This window comes from Ranitomeya variabilis, chromosome 5, assembly GCF_051348905.1.
Source record: "Ranitomeya variabilis isolate aRanVar5 chromosome 5, aRanVar5.hap1, whole genome shotgun sequence".
NCBI lineage: Eukaryota > Metazoa > Chordata > Amphibia > Anura > Dendrobatidae > Ranitomeya > Ranitomeya variabilis.
This window is the reverse complement of record NC_135236.1, coordinates 517,231,069-517,249,820: the sequence shown is the minus strand read 5'-3', so window position 1 is coordinate 517,249,820 and position 18,752 is coordinate 517,231,069. Positions and strand designations below refer to the sequence as shown.

Below are 18,752 nucleotides of genomic sequence, written 5' to 3'. Positions count from 1 at the left end.
ACACCATATGTGGGGGTAAACCACTGTTTTGTGTGCACGTCAGGGCTCGGAAGGGAGGGAGCACCATTTGACTTTTTGAACGCAAGATTGGCTGGAATCCATGTTGCGTTTGGAGACCCCTGATGTGCCTAAACAGTGGAAACCCCTCAATTCTAACTCCAACACTAACCCCAACACACCCCTAACCCTAATGCCTACTCTAGCCATAACCCTAATCACAACCCTAACCCTAACCCCAACACACCCCTAACCACAACCCTAACCTTAATCCCAACCCTAATCCCAACCCTAATCCCAATCCTAACCCCAACCCTAACCCCAACTTTAACCCCAACACACCCCTAACCCTAACCATAACCCTAACCAAAAGACTATTCTTAACCCCATTTCCAACCCTAGCCCTAATTCCAACCCTAAGGCTATGTGCCCACGTTGCGGATTCGTGTGAGATTTTTCGGCACCATTTTTGAAAAATCTGCCGGTAAAAGGCACTGCGTTTTTCCAGTGTTTTTTATGCGGATTTCACCTGCGGATTCCTATTGAGGAACAGGTGTAAAACGCTGCGAAATCCGCACAAAGAATTGACATGCTGCGGAAAATACAACGCAGCATTTCCGCGCGGTATTTTCCGCACCATGGGCACAGCGGATTTGGTTTTCCATAGGTTTACATGATACACTGCTACGAATCCGCAGCGGCCAATCCGCTGCGGATCCGTAGCCAAATCCGCACCGTGTGCACATAGCCTAATTCTAACACTAACCCTAGTGCTAACCCAACCCTACCCCTAGTGGAAAAAAAAAATTATTTTCTTTATTTTATTATTGTTCCTACCTATGGGGGTGATAAAGGGGGGGGGTTCATTTACTATTTTTTTTATTTTTATCACTGTGATAGGTTTTATCACTGTGATAAAACCTAGCTGGAACGAATCTGCTGGCCGGCAGATTCGGCGGGCGCACTGCGCATGCGCCCGCCATTTTGGAGGATGGCGGCACCCGTGGAGAAGACGGACGGACACCGGGAGGCTCGGTAAGTATGAGGGTGAGGGGGGGGGGGGGGAAATCAGAGCACGGGGGGGTGATCGGAGCAGGGGGGGTGGGATCGGAGCACGGGGGGGTGGGATCGGAGCACGGGGGGAGCGGACAGGAGGACGGGGGAGCGGACAGGACGAAGGAGGGGAGCGGAGCACAGGATGGAGGACTGGGGAGGAGATCGGTGGGTGCAGACCAGTGTTTCCAGCCATGGCCGATGATATTGCAGCATTGGCCATGCCTGGATTGTAATATTTCACCAGTTTTCATAGTGAAATATTACAAATCGCTCTGATTGGCTGTTGAAAGTGAGACAGCCAATCAGAGCGATCGTAGCCACGGGGAGGTGAAGCCACCCCCCCTGGGCTGAAGTACCACTCCCCCTGTCCCCACAGATCGAGTGAAATTGGAGTTAACCCTTTCACCCGATCTGCAGGGACGGGATCCCTCCATGACGCCACATAGGCATCACAGGTCGGATTGGCACAGACTTTCATGACGCCTACGTGGCGTCATGGGTCGGGAAGGGGTTAATAAATTAGGAGCATTGCTTGTATTTGTGTACCATAAAACCATATCTAAGCTAGCCATTGATATAAATTGTAACTTCATTTAAGTCAGAAAATTGGAGACCATTTATTATTCTTTCCATGTCAAAATGTGAAATTTAACTTTTCCTGACAAATAAAAAAACAACCCTCCGCATTTAAAAACTTTGTTTTATCAAATCACATTTTATTTTCCCCTCTCTTTCATGTTGATACCATTTTGTACCAGTTTAGTTTTGTGTAGTTCTCTCTGTATGAACAGGATTATATTTCCAACAAAGCATACAATGGGTTCAAGATCTGAGTTCCTTTATGCTCACCTTCTTGCGAGGCCTTAATTTCTCCCTCCAGTCTCTTAGCATCAGCATGTGGCCGTCATCCAAAGCCTTTAGTTTCTGAGTCTCATGCTCCACTAAGAGGTGACACTTCTCGTTCTAGAAGCAAGTGCAGAACAGTAAAGGTCAGACACCAAATACATACAAATTAATCTCTGTACTATCCATTCAAAATGTTTAAAGGGAATCTGTCAGCAGGATTTTGCTATTTAATCTGAGGGCGGTTTAAGGTAGGGGAGGAGAAACGGATTTCAGCGATCAGAAGAAACTGGGGAACAAACAGAGCACAATAAGGATGTATCCAATGATATAGGAATAGAAAGTGAGAAAACTGCTCACCTGATGAGGTTGTGATCACACAACTCTTAAGCAATAAAACCAGCTGCTGCAAACCACAGGATAAACAAACCAGAAACATATTTTGTGGGATAAAACTACTGATTTTCTGAAGAAGTTCGATAACTTTGAAACTAAAACTGCATATTGATCCATCTAGGTTGTCCTGATTCATCCATACACGCCACTAGCAGCGCAAAAAAACACTCATATCCCTCAAAATATGATTTCAGCGATGTGTCAATTATTAATCTGTGTGCCGTTTCAATACAATGAGCATTTTATCAGCAAGAGATTAACACTACAGAACTTCAGCTCGAATGCATCCTGATTCAACTCCGCACAGACGTCTTATCAGTGGCATAACCAGAGTTCGATGGGCCTCGATGCAAGATTTGGACCGGGGCCTCCATTCTAGTATACATGTCCCTTATCCTGTCTGGACCCCATTCTGGTAATATGTCCCTTATCCTGGTGTATATATTTTCTACCCTTGTATATATGCCCCTTCTCCTGGACCCCATTGAGTAATATGTCTTATCATGGTCCCCATTCTGGTGTATATATCCTCTATCCTGGTAAATATATCCCCCATCCTGGTATACATATCTCTTATCCTGGGCCCCATCCTGGAATATGTCCCTTATTCTGGACCCCATGCTGGTATATCTACGGTCCAGACAGGACTGTGCGCCTAAGGATGCAGTTGTTAAGCCCCTGCCACATCTGCCTGTTAGTCTTCCAATTGGACATCTGAGATGGTTTAGTGAAGCCTGCATTGTGCAGGGGGTTGGACATGATGTCACTTCCAACACTAAAATTAATCTCCTAATTTCCTTCTGGATTGCCAGGGTGGGGTATGGTTGCGCGGCAAACATTTGACAGTTCAGACCAGAAGCATGGTCACGGTGCTGGCCAATCAGATGCATTTTCTCAAGCGGCAAGCACAAGCAGCTTTGCCTCCGCAGTATTTGGGGACCTCAGAGACACTTAAAGCTGTGAAGATCCAGCAAACCAGACAGCTTCACGGCAGCGATTACATGCTGTGCTTTTTGCTTAGGAGACCATCCATCACTAATAGGTAATCGGCCGAATTTGCAACCTAAGCAACGAGCAGTACCGTATTTTTCGGACTTTAAGACGAACTTTTCCCAAAAAAAATTTCGGAGGAAAATGGGGGGTGCGTCTTAAAGTGAGAACGCAGGCTTACTGGGGGGTTGCAGCAGTGGTGTGGCGATGCTGCAGCGGTGGGCGGTCCGGAGTGCACCTGATCAGGGTCCCCTCTTCAGGATGTCGGTGGCAGAAATGTGGCGGCACCGTAGCCTGGTGTCCATGGTGAGCACAGTGCATCACCGGTTTCCCTGCGGCCATCTTCCTGAAGCCGTGGGCTGCCGGAGGCTTCAGGAAAATGGCCGCCAAAGGCTGTGCGTGCACAGATTAAAATCTTGGCGGCACTCGGCTTCAGGAAAATCTCAAATCTGCGCAAGCGAGTTTTGGCTGGTTGGTTCAATAAAATAGGGGGCAACCCACGACGGGTTTTTCATTCATTTATTTCTGCACGATCGCAGCCGGTGGCTGTGGAATACCCCGAGCCTCTGCACCTACGGTCAATGTTATTAGCGGCAGCAGGTGTGGGATGATGGTAACAGTCCCAAAAGCCCCCACCTGCTGTCGTTCGGGCTTTAATATGGACCACTTAGATGAGCTTTGTGTTTTTTTTTTTTCTATCTTGTGGACCAAGAATCTACATGAAAAATCAGGCAGCTGATGAGACTTGCCCATAGAGCTGGGTACGTAAAAGGTAGGGCTCGTTCACATGTCCAATCTTCAAGGGTGAGTGCTCACACATAGCACTCGTACCTAAGATATTCTATTGTCATGTATACATGTCCGATTTTTTTTTTTTTAAGAGAGTGGTCTGCGGGAAATATCGGTGACCTGTCCAAGTTCGATCAGTGAGTCGGATCAAAATCGGCAATGCAAGTCAATGGGTCAGTGAAAAAAATAAAAATCAGACCACATTTGGATGACAACTACATGCGATACAATTTTCATGGACTGTCCGAATGAATGAAGAAAGTGGAGAACCTTTTTTTTAAATTATTATTTGTACACATATTAGAGAAACAGATGACACTGATCAAAGTCTGATCGGAATAATTGGTCATTTTTTCTTGGACGTGGAAAAATCGGACGTGTGAACGAGCCTTTAACAAAACTAATCCAATACAGAGATTACACAAGAACATTTTTTTTTTGAGTTTAGATTTTTTAAATTCTGGATGTATAAAAAAAAAAAAAAAAAAAAAAAAAAGTGATATGTGGATGTTAAAAACATATGGATGACATGGATGTCCTTTAGAAAGAGGGCCGAAAACAGCTACAAATTATCACATGACTACTGTTGGCGTTTCTTAAAATGTAAAACAAACAAGAGTTGAATTGCAAGACAGGTCTGACCCCCGATGATTGACATTCACCGTACATGTGTGTATCTGGCGCGGTTACCTGCAGCTGCTGCAGCTCTCTTGCATTGCTGTCGCACTGCGCCTGCATCTCCATTAGCTGGTGATCATGCTTTTGCTGCTGCTGCGACCTCTCTGCTTTCTGCCTCCGGTCTTCCTGCTGAGAAAACTTCAGGAAAGATATTTTCTATTTAATTCTGTTCTGTACGTTTTTTCACATTTTGGTATAACAGAACACGGGCAATATTTTCTGTACAAAAATATAGCACTTCAGTTTAGGAATAACAGGCATTTTCACATAGTCCCTCTATTTTCACAGGCTCAATTGGACAAACAGAGCAATAAGAATTCGGTTTACTACCAGGAAGCCAGCACTGTGTACTGACTGAAGGCCATCACCAAATACGGTTCCTCCCTAGACACACATTGCTAGGCCCTTAATGCAGCAGTGTACAGTTACCTCTTCCTTATGGATCTGTCTTCAATAAGTATAAAGCAAGGTCATCAGATTGAGGACAGAAGATTCCCTTGTCCACTCTATTACTTTACCATAAGAAGCTGCTGTTGGGTTGCTTATGTGGTAGATTGTAATCATTACCCAGCTGTACTGTGAAGCAACACATTTTTAGTTGAAAATCTGGTCATAATGTATTTTCAGACTTCATCCTGCTACTCCTACATGCACCAACATAATCTGTAAATTCCAGTCACCCCACATCCAGTGGCGCCGCACATGACCATGCCATAAGCCTGCCTCCACCATGCATGACAGATGGTGTGGCATTCTTCAGAACATCAGCCCATCCCTTCCTTCTGTTCTCTTCCTGTCACATGATTTATTACAGAACTGGAGGCTGTGCTGGTGTTTTCTGGTCTCTGTTCTAGGTTTCCACCAGTGGTCAGCATAATAAACCAACTGGGTTTACATTCACAGAAGAATCTTTTGATTGTGTATTTTGACAATAATACAGCTACCTTCTTGAGTTTATGACTTCACTGGATCGTATGAAGGGATTTTGTTAAAACAGTTAAATAGTTATGTCATAATTCTATTCTCCTTCGTTGACTTCTTCCCATGTTGTGGAGCTCACAATTTCCTTCCCAAATCATTGTTGATTTGGGCTTTTAAATTTTTTCTGCTATTTCTTCTGAATTTTTTTCAGCCTACGATGGCCTTCTTCACTTGCATTGACACCTCCGTTGATCACATAGGCAAAGTTCCCATGATCAGCTATCAATTGTCAATGTTGAATCATTTTTAGACGCCTACTTCCTAATGACTTTCATTCAAATGCATTGTACACACGATAATAATTGTACTTAAATTATGTAACTTCTGTCCAACAGTTAATTTTACACATTCTAATATCACATTTTTACCCATATACTTTGGAAAACAAATATTGATAATTTTTTTAAATGTAAACATGACACGAATCGATGATTGCTAGTGCATTCTTGGTTAAAATCATGAATCTTGTACTTTAAGGGAATCTGCCACCAGGTTTTTGCTTAACCATCTCAGAGCAGCATAGTGTAGGGGCAGAGACCCTGATTCCAGCGATGTAACAGCCCAGTAAATGACACATCGCTGGAATTAGGGTCTCTGTCTCTACATTAAGTAACCTTTGGGCATGGTGGCAAAAATCTAAAGACAGCTTCCCTTTAAAGCAATTGAAACAACATCACTTTCAACTGTGTACCAAAGAAAATAAAAGTTTTCTAAATTGAAAAAAAAATCAGTAGACAGACATTCCCCCACCATAGCTACCTGCTTGATTCTCTCCCGCTGCTCGGCAGCACTGGAGAAAGAGCTGATATGAAGACTTTTTTTGTACATCGCCATCCGTGTCTTTCCTTCGCTTCTCTGGACTTTTGGCAAACGTCCCCTTTCTTGTTGCTGCCGTAATCGGAGTTGCTCAATCATTCGCTGATTGTACCGTTGCATCTGTTCTTGTTCCTGGAAAGGGAGATTTTATTTTTAATTTAACCACTACCTACTTTCCCAAAGTATAAACCACAATATTATTGAAAATAATCTATTGCTTGAACTTAATGTATCAACGGTATTGCCGCTCAGTCAAGTCTAGGTGTATAAAGGCATGCATCTTATAAAGTATGGCAATGTTTCCATCATCCCAATACACTTTATTTTTTAGTACGTAACATGTCAAGTCCAGGGCGGCAGAATGATCTATTACAGTGGTAAAATAATGATTACGGCATCACTGTAGTGATCGGCTGCCATTGTCACGCGACACTGCATGAATGGACCAGAATATGTTACAAATTAAAGAACTAAGTATTCCTTATCAATTGAATCGACCAGCCATTGTAGGACTCCAGCTTCAGTGGTCCTTGATGGATCTTGAAGTGATAAGGTCCCATCCACCATTCACATTACCGCAGAAGCCCTCCATCGCCCAAGCAGGTGACATCAGCACAGGATCGCTGAGGCCAGTGATGGGCTACCAGGATGACACGAATGATGGACAGAACACCGTCACTTACAGTACAGGCAGGGACAAATGGAGCAGGGTGCTGGGTTCAAGCTCTAAGTAACTATTATTTCTTCATACCATTGCTTCTCAAACTTTTTACTCTTCTGACCTCACCAGGCAGACAAGATTATATCTAGGCCTCAACAGCCGTACTGGAATTAAAGTGAACCAGTCAGCAGGATTTTGTTAAACTGGTTACCCCCTACTTGTTGGTGGGGTGCAGCAGTGCAGGCCTTTCTAGGGCTGCAGCAATATCTAGTTTAGTAACACAATGGACTCATTTTCTACCTTCTGTAATGCTTATACACTGTTGAGACGGCATTAAAACGAGAGTTGAGAGAAACATTTAAAGTGAACCTGTCAACAGCATTTTGCTAAGTAAACTACAGGCATTGTCAGGTTGGTGCTGTTACACGGATTAAAATTATACATGGGGCGAAGAATTCTGTCTTGTGGTTCTTGTGCAATCAGTATTAGAAGTTTTCAGTTAATGATAAGTCTATGCGCCGGGCCGGACTGTAGGCACAGTCTTATCTCCCTGTTCTAAGACAGATAAAACAAGGAAAGACATGCCCACAGGCCTGCCCCAAAGCACAAACATGTTCCTCATCATAGAGACCAAGAGAGACAGACTGTATGTGCTTCAGGGTGGCCTGTGGACAGGTCTTTCCTAGGTTTCTCTGGCTTAGAGCAGGAAGATAAGACTCTGCCTACAGTCCGGCCCCGAAGCACGAACATCTCATTAACTGAAAACTTCTAACACTAATTACACAAGAACCACAAGACAGTTTTTTCACCCCAGTCGCAAATACTTTGAAAAAGTTGCGAAAATGCATCAAACTGAATACTCCTCCAGAAATCTTACTCCTAGCAGGAACTGGAGTGAAATGGGCCACAAAAATGTGACATTTGGTTAAAATTGCATATTATGAATATCTAAAACATGCAGATAAGCAAAGAGGTCTAAGAAAAAGAAAAATTGAAAAAAAAAACACAACTTAAAAAAAAATGACAAAACTTATAAAGAATAAAGCGCCAATGCTAAAGCTATTAAAATTGAAATATACTAGAGCAACAAAAATATGCATTTATAACACCATAGTTATTGGAGATTATATACAGTATGTATATAATTTCATTATTATAGGATAGATGTACAATATTTGATTGCCCTGATAGAATTTCTTGCCAATTGTGGTATATACATTTTGTTTTACTGTTTTTTATTGATATATGCGGTCATTTTGGAGAATTTCCTGGTTTATATGCATCAGGCCAGTAATGGGGGATATTTATAATTGGTTTTATTTATTTTTTTTAAACATGCAGTTTGTTGCTTTTTGATTAAATATCTTCAGGTGCTTTTCCCCCTCAAATACTCAGGGCCAAATGCATGCAATGTCTTTGTTTGTGGAGTTTGGGCTGATATGAGAGCAGATCGGTCTCTATATTACACAGGGAATCAGTCTCATGACAGATGTGTTTTAAAGGAGTTATCTGAGTTTATTATATAAAAAAAAAACAAAAAAACACTTATACGCACCTGTTCAGTCCTCTTTTACTGGTGATCCGGTCTGGTCTGTGTCTATTTCCCTGCAGCAATAATGAGGCATATAACCACGCCACGAGTACTGTACTTAAATCACAGCCCTCATTGGTTGTGTGTTGTACATGCTAGTATTATTGCTGCGGCTAGTGATTGGCTGCAGCGGTCATATGCATAAACATGATGTCATTGCTTCACGGAAGTAAATAAAGGCCAGAGTGGACAGTGTGACAGTAAAATCAGCGCTGGATCGGTATGGATGGGAACAGGTTGTTTTTCTTAGACCAATTATTTTTTCCCAAATCCTGGAGCTCCATCAATTCATGACAGGGGTTTTTCTGCAGATATGATACTACAAGTGCACTGTCACTCAAAATTCTTTAAATGGCACTGTGCTCATAGCAAGTAAAAGGGGGTCTTAGGTCCTAAGAAATTGGAGGCCCTTGTAAATCAGATGTACTGAGATGACCCTGCAAGCCGTGATTTACTGCCTGGGAGTCCCAAGCGCTGGGCTCACTGCTGGATCGGACTTCTTAGTCACAGACAGCAGTGGTCACAGTACACAGAGCTCCGGGCTCATAGGCAATGTAACACTGCTGGTCGGCCCTCACAGCGCTGTCTTTGCCCATACACATTTAATCACTGGAAATTTAGTGACCCACTTGTATTAACTATACATTCTCTAGCCCGACTTCTCAGTGACTCCCCAAATAGGGCCGGAGCCAGCATTTAAAGAGTGTACCTGCTTCTTACTAAAGCTTGCAATGTGAAGGGGCAGGGCAATTTCACAATTCTGGCCAAACCTAGTTTCATAGGCACTAGATGAATTAATGTGATTACATGCCCAGCGATAGGAGATTATATATATAGATAGATAGATAGATAGATAGAGAGATAGATAGAGAGATAGTGTAAGCTCGACTTGCTCTGTACCTTGTCATGTTTTCTGAGCAGCTCGTGACGCTGTAAGAAATATTGGTCCTTTAACTGCTGCTTCATAAGTTGGTGCCTTTCCTGTAGGTGGCGCTCTTCCAGATCCCATATGCAAGCTTCCCTGTCTGTATGAAGAAAAGATGTCGTCCTCTAAACATAGGTGGATCACATGCTTGATAACTTTCTATGTATTCACTCACAAACATTGTATAAACTTTGTAAAAGAAAGACTGATCTTACTATTCTGTGCGGGAATCCTGGCTGTGGATGTAAAATAAAAAAAAAGCAAAGAACATCTAGCAGAAAATGAGCATGGCTAATTACATTTCATTCTATGCTACCAGTATCTGTAATTAAAGGGGTTGTGCCACCATAAAGTATATATTTAATCATAAAACTGTAAATTGCAAAAAAAAACAAAAACACTCATTTACACGCTATTAAAAATTAAGATGAAAGGTTATTTTTTTTGAATGGCGTATAATTTTTAATAACCGTAAATTGCAAAATCATTTAGACATTTTCTGCTTAATTAATTATATCCTTCATGATGGCACAAACCCCTTTATGTCTGAAAGCTAGGCAGATGCCAGTTTGCTCGCTTGCTTCCGTTCTCTGTACACAAGGGGCAGGGACGGCCCATAAAAATAGTGACTATGCACCAGTACACAAGGACTGCAGTCTTTCCATTCTCCGGATCCCAGAGGTTGGACCCTCTTAGTTCATAAAAAGATGGGAACAACAATTGAAGCAAAAGTTTATTTAGCGTAACAAAAAGGTGTAAAGTTGAAAAAGTTTTCACATTTTTGGAAATTCTGTCCCCCGGCTGCAGTTTTTTAAACAGACTGGGCCTTACTTACTCTATCCAGGTCCAGCAACAAATCTCAAACTCAACTCTTAAGGTACCTTCACACTAAGCGACTTTGCAGCGAGAACGACGACGATCCGTGACGTTGCAGCGTCCTGGATAGCGATATCGTTGTGTTTGACACGCAGCAGCGATCTGGATCCCGCTGTGATATCGCTGGTCGGAGCTAGAAGTCCAGAACTTTATTTCGTCGCTGATCACCCGCTGTCCATCACTGGATCGGTGTGTGTGTGACACCGATCCAGCGATGTGTTCACTTGTAACCAGGGTAAATATCGGGTTACTAAGCACAGGGCCGCGCTTAGTAACCCGATATTTACCCTGGTTACCATTGTAAAAGTTAAAAAAAAAAACACTACATACTCACATTCTGATGTCTGTCACGTCGCCCGCCGGCGTCCACAGGGTTACGCGCTGCTGCCGAGAGCTTCCCTGCACTGACTGTGTCAGCGCCGGCAGTAAAGCAGAGCACAGCGGTGACGTCACCGCTGTGCTCTTCTTTACGGCCGGCACTGACAGTCAGTGCAGGAAGCTCTGAGCAGCAGCGCGTAACCCTGTGGACGCCGGCAGGGGACGTGACAGACATCAGAATGTGAGTATGTAGTGTTTTTTTTTTTTACTTTTACAATGGTAACCAGGGTAAATATCGGGTTACTAAGCGCGGCCCTGCGCTTAGTAACCCGATGTTTACCCTGGTTACCCGGGTGTTGCAGGGGGACTTCGGCATCGTTGAAGGCAGTTTCAACGATGCCAAAGTCGTTCCCCTGATCGTTGGTCACTGGAGAGAGCTGTCTGTGTGACAGCTCCCCAGCGACCACACAACGACTTACCAACGATCACGGCCAGGTCGTACCTTTAGTGTCTGCAGGGCCGATGTCACGTCGACAGCTCTGAAGTCAATCAGTGATCTCAACTCTCTGACTTGGTGCAGCACTGCCATCATGATGTTAGCAATGCAGACAATAACAAACACCGCTGCAGCAGCAGGAAGGTGAGTAAATAAAAACACTTTTAAACCAGGAAACACCTTTTAACACATTGTTTGGCGGAGTAAGAAAAGATACTATGCAGCTTCGTTTGTAGACAAACATGAGAAATAAAACCCATTTACTGGAACACTGCTTCCCCCTTACGTAAAGAATCCTAGAGGTTTGCTAATATAAACCCCATTCCTATAGCCAATAAGTGATGCAGATTCGATTTGTTGTACAATCACCTCGGAGAAGCTGTTGTTTCTTATTCAGGAATTCTCTTTCCTTGCCATAGATCTCCTTCTTGTTCTCCAGTGTAATGGCACTCATAGCCAGAGCCATATCTTCCTTCTGCCTATTTAAGAACTGTTGCTCCTGTAGTACCATACATAAGAGGGATAGAGAATTGTTAGAGGTTTTCTATTAGATCAGGCCGATCGGTGGAATATTAGCTTTGTGGCCAGAAATGTAGCAGCTGGTGAAAAACCAGACGGGTGGAGTTGACTACAGGAGGCCGTGCAGCACATCTTTTACATTCCACAGATTACTAGAAATACAAAAGGAGCAAAGAAGTGAATCCAAGGAGAACTTGGCAGGCCTTCAGATCCAGTATGCGAGACCTGGAGGAGATAGCCCCGGTGTTCTCCAAGAACAGAAGCGCAGTGTTACCAGCAGGGTAAACCATGCACCTTGCACAGAGACTTACTGAATGCATCCTTTCAATGGTCTGTTTGCAAACATGACACTATGGGAGCAGAGAACAGATACTGCTCTCCGCTTTAGCTGGATTCTTAACTATTTCCAAAGAATCTGATCTAAAGTCCTAGTTTAATTATAACAAACAGGGTTGTGTTAGTATTCTGCAAAAGGTCCTGTTACACTCAGAATGTAGCTGCTCCTTCATGACCCAGAGCACATATAAATGTAGTAATACCTTGCTAAACTGCTTAAAGGGATTCTCTAGTAACCAAATATTAATGATTATGGATAAGTGAGCGTGCTCAGATAAGGTATTATCCCAGCATGCTCAGGTGCTAACTGAGTGACTCCGGCGTGCTCGAAAAACATTTTCGAGTCCCCGCGGCGGCCTGTTTGTTAGGAAACCCTGCATGGGTTGTGGCTGTTGAACAGCGACTTCAACATAGCACGCAGAAGATACTCTACTAGCCCACGAGCGTGCTCGGATAGCACCTTATCTGAGCACGATCACTCATCACTATTACCGATCTATGCTTTTGATAGGCCACCAATACCAGATTGCCGGGGGTTCGATATCCGCTCCCCTCGATCAGCTGTTACAAGCTCTGGTGGCCAGATGTAGACCGTGATGTGCGCTGCATTTAGCAGCCGCTGCTGAGTACTGCAGAACAGGACCTAGTCAAGAGAAGCGGTTCTGAATAGAAGCTGATCTGCAGTATCCAGTGGCGGCTGCTACACATTGAATCGAGCTGTGCAGTGCAGATTCGTCCAATGTGATAACTTCCGGCTGCAGAGGGAGCGAATCATAGCGGATTGGTGGTAGCGCTGGGTGTCATCAACCTCTTGTGAGCAGACAAACCTTTGAAGGGATTACATTAGCCAAGGTACCTCAGTCTGCTTCATGTGAGAATATTCATCCATTTTCAGTTTCATACTTTCTCTGCGGTGATGCCTCGGCAGCTTTTCCACACTCGCCTTCATCTGTAGAAAGAAAAGGCAGGTGAGAAGATCTAAACATCCGACCAGTGGCGATAAACATTTACCGATTGGTGGCTGTTTAATAGCCTGTTTACACCGGTGGACCATGATAAACTACGCACACCGAATGATCTCTAGTAGATTACTCAATGCACATAGGCTGCCATCATTCTTGACAGTGTGAGTGCTATTTACACACGACGATATAACACCAAGAACGAGCTTTCACACTGCACAAAAAAGATTGTTTTGCTTGATTATTGCGTGATCAGCAGCCCGCTTACACTGAAAGATTACGCTAAACATCAGTTTTTGAAAACTTTGTGAATGGGCTTGATCTACAATTCCATAGACCTCGACAGGGCAGAGGTGTAATACTATACACAACACTTATACAGGTGTGGTGTAGTTTTTGGAGTAAAGTAGCAGTGCTTTTCTTATGCAAAACCGAAGAAATGGGCCGGCACATCTATGGATATAAGTGTAATGTGTAAGTGCGCATCAACATACCATCAATAGACAAAACCGAGAATAAAAACGTCTACTGCAAAAGCTGGGATCAGAGCTATCTTCTGATCCTGGGAGTGTAACCCTTCAGATGTGAACTTACTGGCTAAACAGAAATCTTAAAGTATTCTTTTAACTAAGCAGTAGTTCAATCTTTAGGAGACCTAGTCATAAAAAGCAAAAACAGGGACAACAAACCAGAATGGCAGCTTACTTCTTTTTTCCGTAGTTTTAGCTGCTCAAGGAACCTTGCATGTTCGCGCTCTTGCTCAATGCGAATGCGTTTGGCCTCATCTCTTCTGCGCGTAGCGTGTTCCTGCTCCATTCGCTCGATCTGCTGTTTTTGCTGCCGCTCCAGTAACTCCAGCTCTGTGTCATAGAACTTTTTCTTGGCCTTAAAAATATTCCAAATGCACCCCAGTATTAGTAATAGAGGAAATGGATTTTACCTTATTTATTGGAACTAATTAAACGGTCATAAAAATAGTTAAAACCAAAATAATTATAAATAAATGCAATTATAAACAGCGCAATGCAAAATCCGTTCATGGAGCAACATTGCATGTAGCAACATAAAAGCATTGGCACATGCCAAAGACCCCATGATGTAGAGACAGAGCCTGATTCCAGCATTACTCGACTGCTTGGTGTAGTCTGCTGTAAATGCAGCAATGGTCAGCATACTGATCTCTGTATAACCTCACCCACCCCCCTGATTAGCAGCTTCATCTGTACATTATACAATCTCAGAAAGCTGCCTAGTAGTGGTGGGGTTAGGTCTGCACAGGAGACCTAGTCCTCTGATAATCTCCTGCTAATAAAACACTGATTGTATTGAAACTACACCACACAGCCTACATTATGCTGCTCTCCGATTCAATAGCAAAAACATGCTGACAGATGGCCTTCAGCAAAACGTTCTATATGGAAAATGATTTTTATCACTGCAAAATACTTCAATGTACGCTCCTAGAACAGGCGGCAGTTAACAGTATAATATATTGGAACTCTTCTCCAATATGGTTTACAAACCTGCAGAAGATTGGTAATTTCTTATGAAATATGAATGGATATTCGTAGTGATTATGAAACAAAATAATAAATTGTTCTTACATTCATCTCCTGTTCAAAGCGACGAATCATCTGATCCTGCTGCAGCACGTGCTTTGTGTTGAGCTGGGCCTGGTTCCTGTGCTCTTCTTTCTGCATTAATCTCAATTCACGAAGCTCCTGACGCCTAAGATTCATGGAGAAACAACGAGCTGGAATTAAACGTCTTATAGTGGCCTTTTAGATTTACAGATCGGAATAGTTTGCAGTCTATGCTCTGACCATTACCTCCAATTTATCTCAATTTGTGGTAACCACCCTGGATAAAGACTCCGGATGAAGCAGTCCATAGGCTCAATAGCACATACCAACCAAACAACCTAACTGGGCTACACCATGGTTAGCTGGTCATACGCATGAATGGCAGCACAATGAAAACTCTTTATGGGGAATCTGTCAATAGGTTTTTTGCCATTTAGTTTGAGAACAGCATAATGTAGGGGCCGCAAGCCTGATTACAGTGATTTGTCACTTATTAGGCTGTGTGCTGTAGTTTCAATACAATCAGTATTTATCAGCAGGAGATTATCGCAGCCTGACTAGCTCATGTGCAAACTAGTCAGGCTAGCTGCAAGTCAGGGTTGTGGGACGAGTTATGCACAGCCCAGAAGACTAAGAATTGCTACAACTACATCAGACAAAAACAGGGATTCTATCAAAACTGCACCATGGAGCCCAGTAAGTGATACATCCCTGGAATCAGGCTCAATGTCTCTACATTATGCTGTTATCAGATTCCATAGCAAAAACCTGCTGACAGATTCCCTTTAATATAAAATGTGTGGATGATAAAATTCTGGAGTATACTCGCGTCTGATCATTGTCTTTCCAACCAGCACACGATTGTTTAACCCCTTCATGACCATGGGATTTTTCGTTTTTCCGTGTTTGTTTTTCACTCCCCTCTTTCCCAGAGCCATAACTTTTTTATTTTTCCGTCAATTTGGCCATGTGACGGCTTATTTTTTGCGGGACGAGTTGTACTTTTGAACGACATCATTGGTTTTACCATGTCGTGTACTAGAAAACGGGAAAAAAATTCCAAGTGCGGTGTAATTGCAAAAAAAGTGCAATCCCACACTTGTTTTTTTGCTTGGCTTTTTTGCTAGGTTCACTAAATGCTAAAACTAACCTGCCATTATGATTCTCCAGGTCATTACGAGTTCATAGACACCTAACATGACTAGGTTATTTTTTACCTAAGTGGTGAAAAAAAATTCCAAACTTTGCTAAAAAAAAAAAAAAAAAATGCGCCATTTTCCGATACTCGTAGCGTCTCCATTTTTCATGATCTGGGGTCGGTTGAGGGCTTATTTTTTGCGTTCCGAGCTGGCGTTTTTAATGATACCATTTTGGTGCAGATACGTACTTTTGATCGCCCGTTACTGCATTTTAATGCAATGTCGCGGCGACCAAAAAAACGTAATTCTGGCGTTTCAATTTTTCGCTTGTTACGCCGTTTAGCGATCAGGTTAATGCTTTTTTTTATTGATAGATCGGGCGATTCTGAACGTGGCAATACCAAATATGTGTAGATTTGATTTTTTTTTATTGATTTATTTTGATTGGGGCGAAAGGGGGGTGATTTAAACTTATATTTTTTTTATTTTTTTCACATTTTTTTTTTTTTACTTTTGCCATGCTTCTATAGCCTCCAAGGGAGGCTAGAAGCAGGCACAGCGTGATCGCCTCTGCTACATAGCAGCGATCATCAGATCGCTGCTATGCAGCAGAAATGCAGGTGTGCTGTGAGCGCCGACCACAGGGTGGCGCTCACAGCTGCCGGGGATCAGTAACCATAGAGGTCTCAAGGACCTTTATGGTTACTGTCCTGACACATCGCCGACCCCCGATCATGTGACGGGGGTCGGCGATGACGTCATTTCCGGCCGCCCGGCCGGATGCGGTAGTTAAATGCCGCTGTCTGCATTTGACAGCGGCATTTAACTAGTTAATAGCGGCGGGTGAATCGCGATTTCACCTGCCGCTATTGCGGGCACATGTCAGCTGTTCAAAACAGCTGACGTGTCCCGGCTTTGATGCGGGCTCACTGCGGAGCCCTGCTTTAAAGCAGGGGAGCTGACATCGGACGTACTATCCCGTCCGATGTCAGTAAGGGGTTAATACAGAACTATGTACCTCAAAAAGCGCATCTCTTCATCCTTCTTATCATCATCTCCGATAATCTTTGAGGTGGTGACACTGACTTCCACACCGTCAACTACGTATCGTCTGGTGCGCTTCAAGGTCTTGTTGTGAAGACGGGATTCCTAAAATAAGACAATTCTAAAATTTTACAATCTTAAAAAATATATATATATATCAAACAATAATATTGTGATTAGGAACAAAAACAGCTTTAATTTTTTTTTTTTTTTAAACACAAATGCGAACACAAATTGTGAGAAAATGTTTAGTAACCTGTAGAGGGCGATGTTACAACTAAGAAGTTACAAGACCGTTTCTTATTTGTTCATATACTAAAAAGAAAATTGATATCTTGTTACAATGGAAAATACTGACATTTTATTTGCATGAGCCAGGGTCTCTGGGAAAGTATGGCAAAAATCAGGTCACATTTGTACATAGAGCACTGTGCAAAACGTTTAGGCAGACGTGGAGAAATGCTACTAATAAGGATTTAAACATTTGAAGGGTTAATAGAAACTTTATCAATTAACAAAATGCAAAATTAAAAATAGAGATCGAAATCAAATGAATATTTGGTGTGATCACCCTTTGCCACAAAATAGCATTTATTCTTTTAAATCCACTTGTAGAAAGTTAGGGATTTTGTAGGATTATACTCCGTCATAATCTGTTACAGTTGCTAATTTATACACCGACTATCATTTTCACATGTAGGTTGAAATACAGTAATTAACGGAAACGGCTGTGTTGGAAGGTTTCAACTGGGTGAGGAACAGCCAAACTCTGCTACAAAGGTGAGGTTGTGGAAGTCAGTATCCGGCCACAGGTCATACACTATTACATGGCTGAGCACAGGTAGTTATACTGCATCAGCAAGGTGTCTCCCAGGAAAAAGTCCAAACCACACTGGGTTTCAATATGTGCTGTTCGAGCGCCTTTATAGAAGCACCAAGAAATGGGCAACGCTAACGACCATAGACACAGTGGATGTCCAACGAAAATCATAATAGCAGATGAAAGACATCAGCTCCAGTTCATCGAGAGCAGCATGCATCCAGTCACGTGCCAACTAGACATGTACGGCCTCGCTCAATGCAAGGCAAGCGCATTGAGCAAGGCCAGACATGTCTAGTCGGAATGTGACCGGATATATGCCAATCACATAATTGAGGTCACTTGACCGCCTGGCGCTGGAGAATCCTCACAGCATGCTGTCACACAGGGAACACGTCTGCTGTCTTTCTAATTCAGGACAACCATTTCAAGAAAAAAAACACCATGACAATTGGCATTACTTCATGTACCATATACTCATGGGTATTCCCCATAGTAGACTTTTTGATACCTCTGTGCTGCATGTGCAGCTCATGAGGAATTAAAAATATAACTCAACTTAATTTCTTTCCTTGTAAACGGCCAAAAAACAACAACAAAAAAAACTTATCGAGCAGCAATATCCAATGCATACAGCTACAAAATGTAAGCTACCTATGAACCTGCTTGGAGAATTGAGCTGCCCTGTAAGCGTTTGGTATACTTTTATTTAACACTGAATACAATACATAACTTAGTCCTGAACTAGGAATCAGTGACCATTTTTAAAGTACGGCATATTGTATGTTGTCATAAAGTTACTAATCGTGAACTGAATAATCAATGAGTAAATCCACATGTAGTTATGATGGCTTGTGTGCATGGTTTATCTGTGTGAAACAAAGCAGATGTAAAAATGGCAACTGGTTACACGGAAATGATTGCTCCATTAGGGAA

The 18,752-nt window shown here is 42.8% G+C and overlaps 1 protein-coding gene across 1 annotated transcript in view; it reads right to left on the bottom strand.

Moving 5' to 3' along the window:
• STK10 (serine/threonine kinase 10) overlaps positions 1-18,752 on the bottom strand; it is a 134,166-nt gene that overhangs the window by 14,923 nt on the left and 100,491 nt on the right. Inside the window, exons 10-18 of the mRNA XM_077265783.1 lie at positions 16,971-17,101; positions 14,835-14,958; positions 13,936-14,115; positions 13,125-13,217; positions 11,783-11,912; positions 9,699-9,823; positions 6,490-6,678; positions 4,762-4,887; positions 1,903-2,016 (exon numbers count right to left, since the gene is read on the bottom strand). Coding sequence (XP_077121898.1) covers positions 1,903-2,016; positions 4,762-4,887; positions 6,490-6,678; positions 9,699-9,823; positions 11,783-11,912; positions 13,125-13,217; positions 13,936-14,115; positions 14,835-14,958; positions 16,971-17,101 — 1,212 coding nt within the window. The remainder of the gene's footprint in view (positions 1-1,902; positions 2,017-4,761; positions 4,888-6,489; positions 6,679-9,698; positions 9,824-11,782; positions 11,913-13,124; positions 13,218-13,935; positions 14,116-14,834; positions 14,959-16,970; positions 17,102-18,752) is intronic.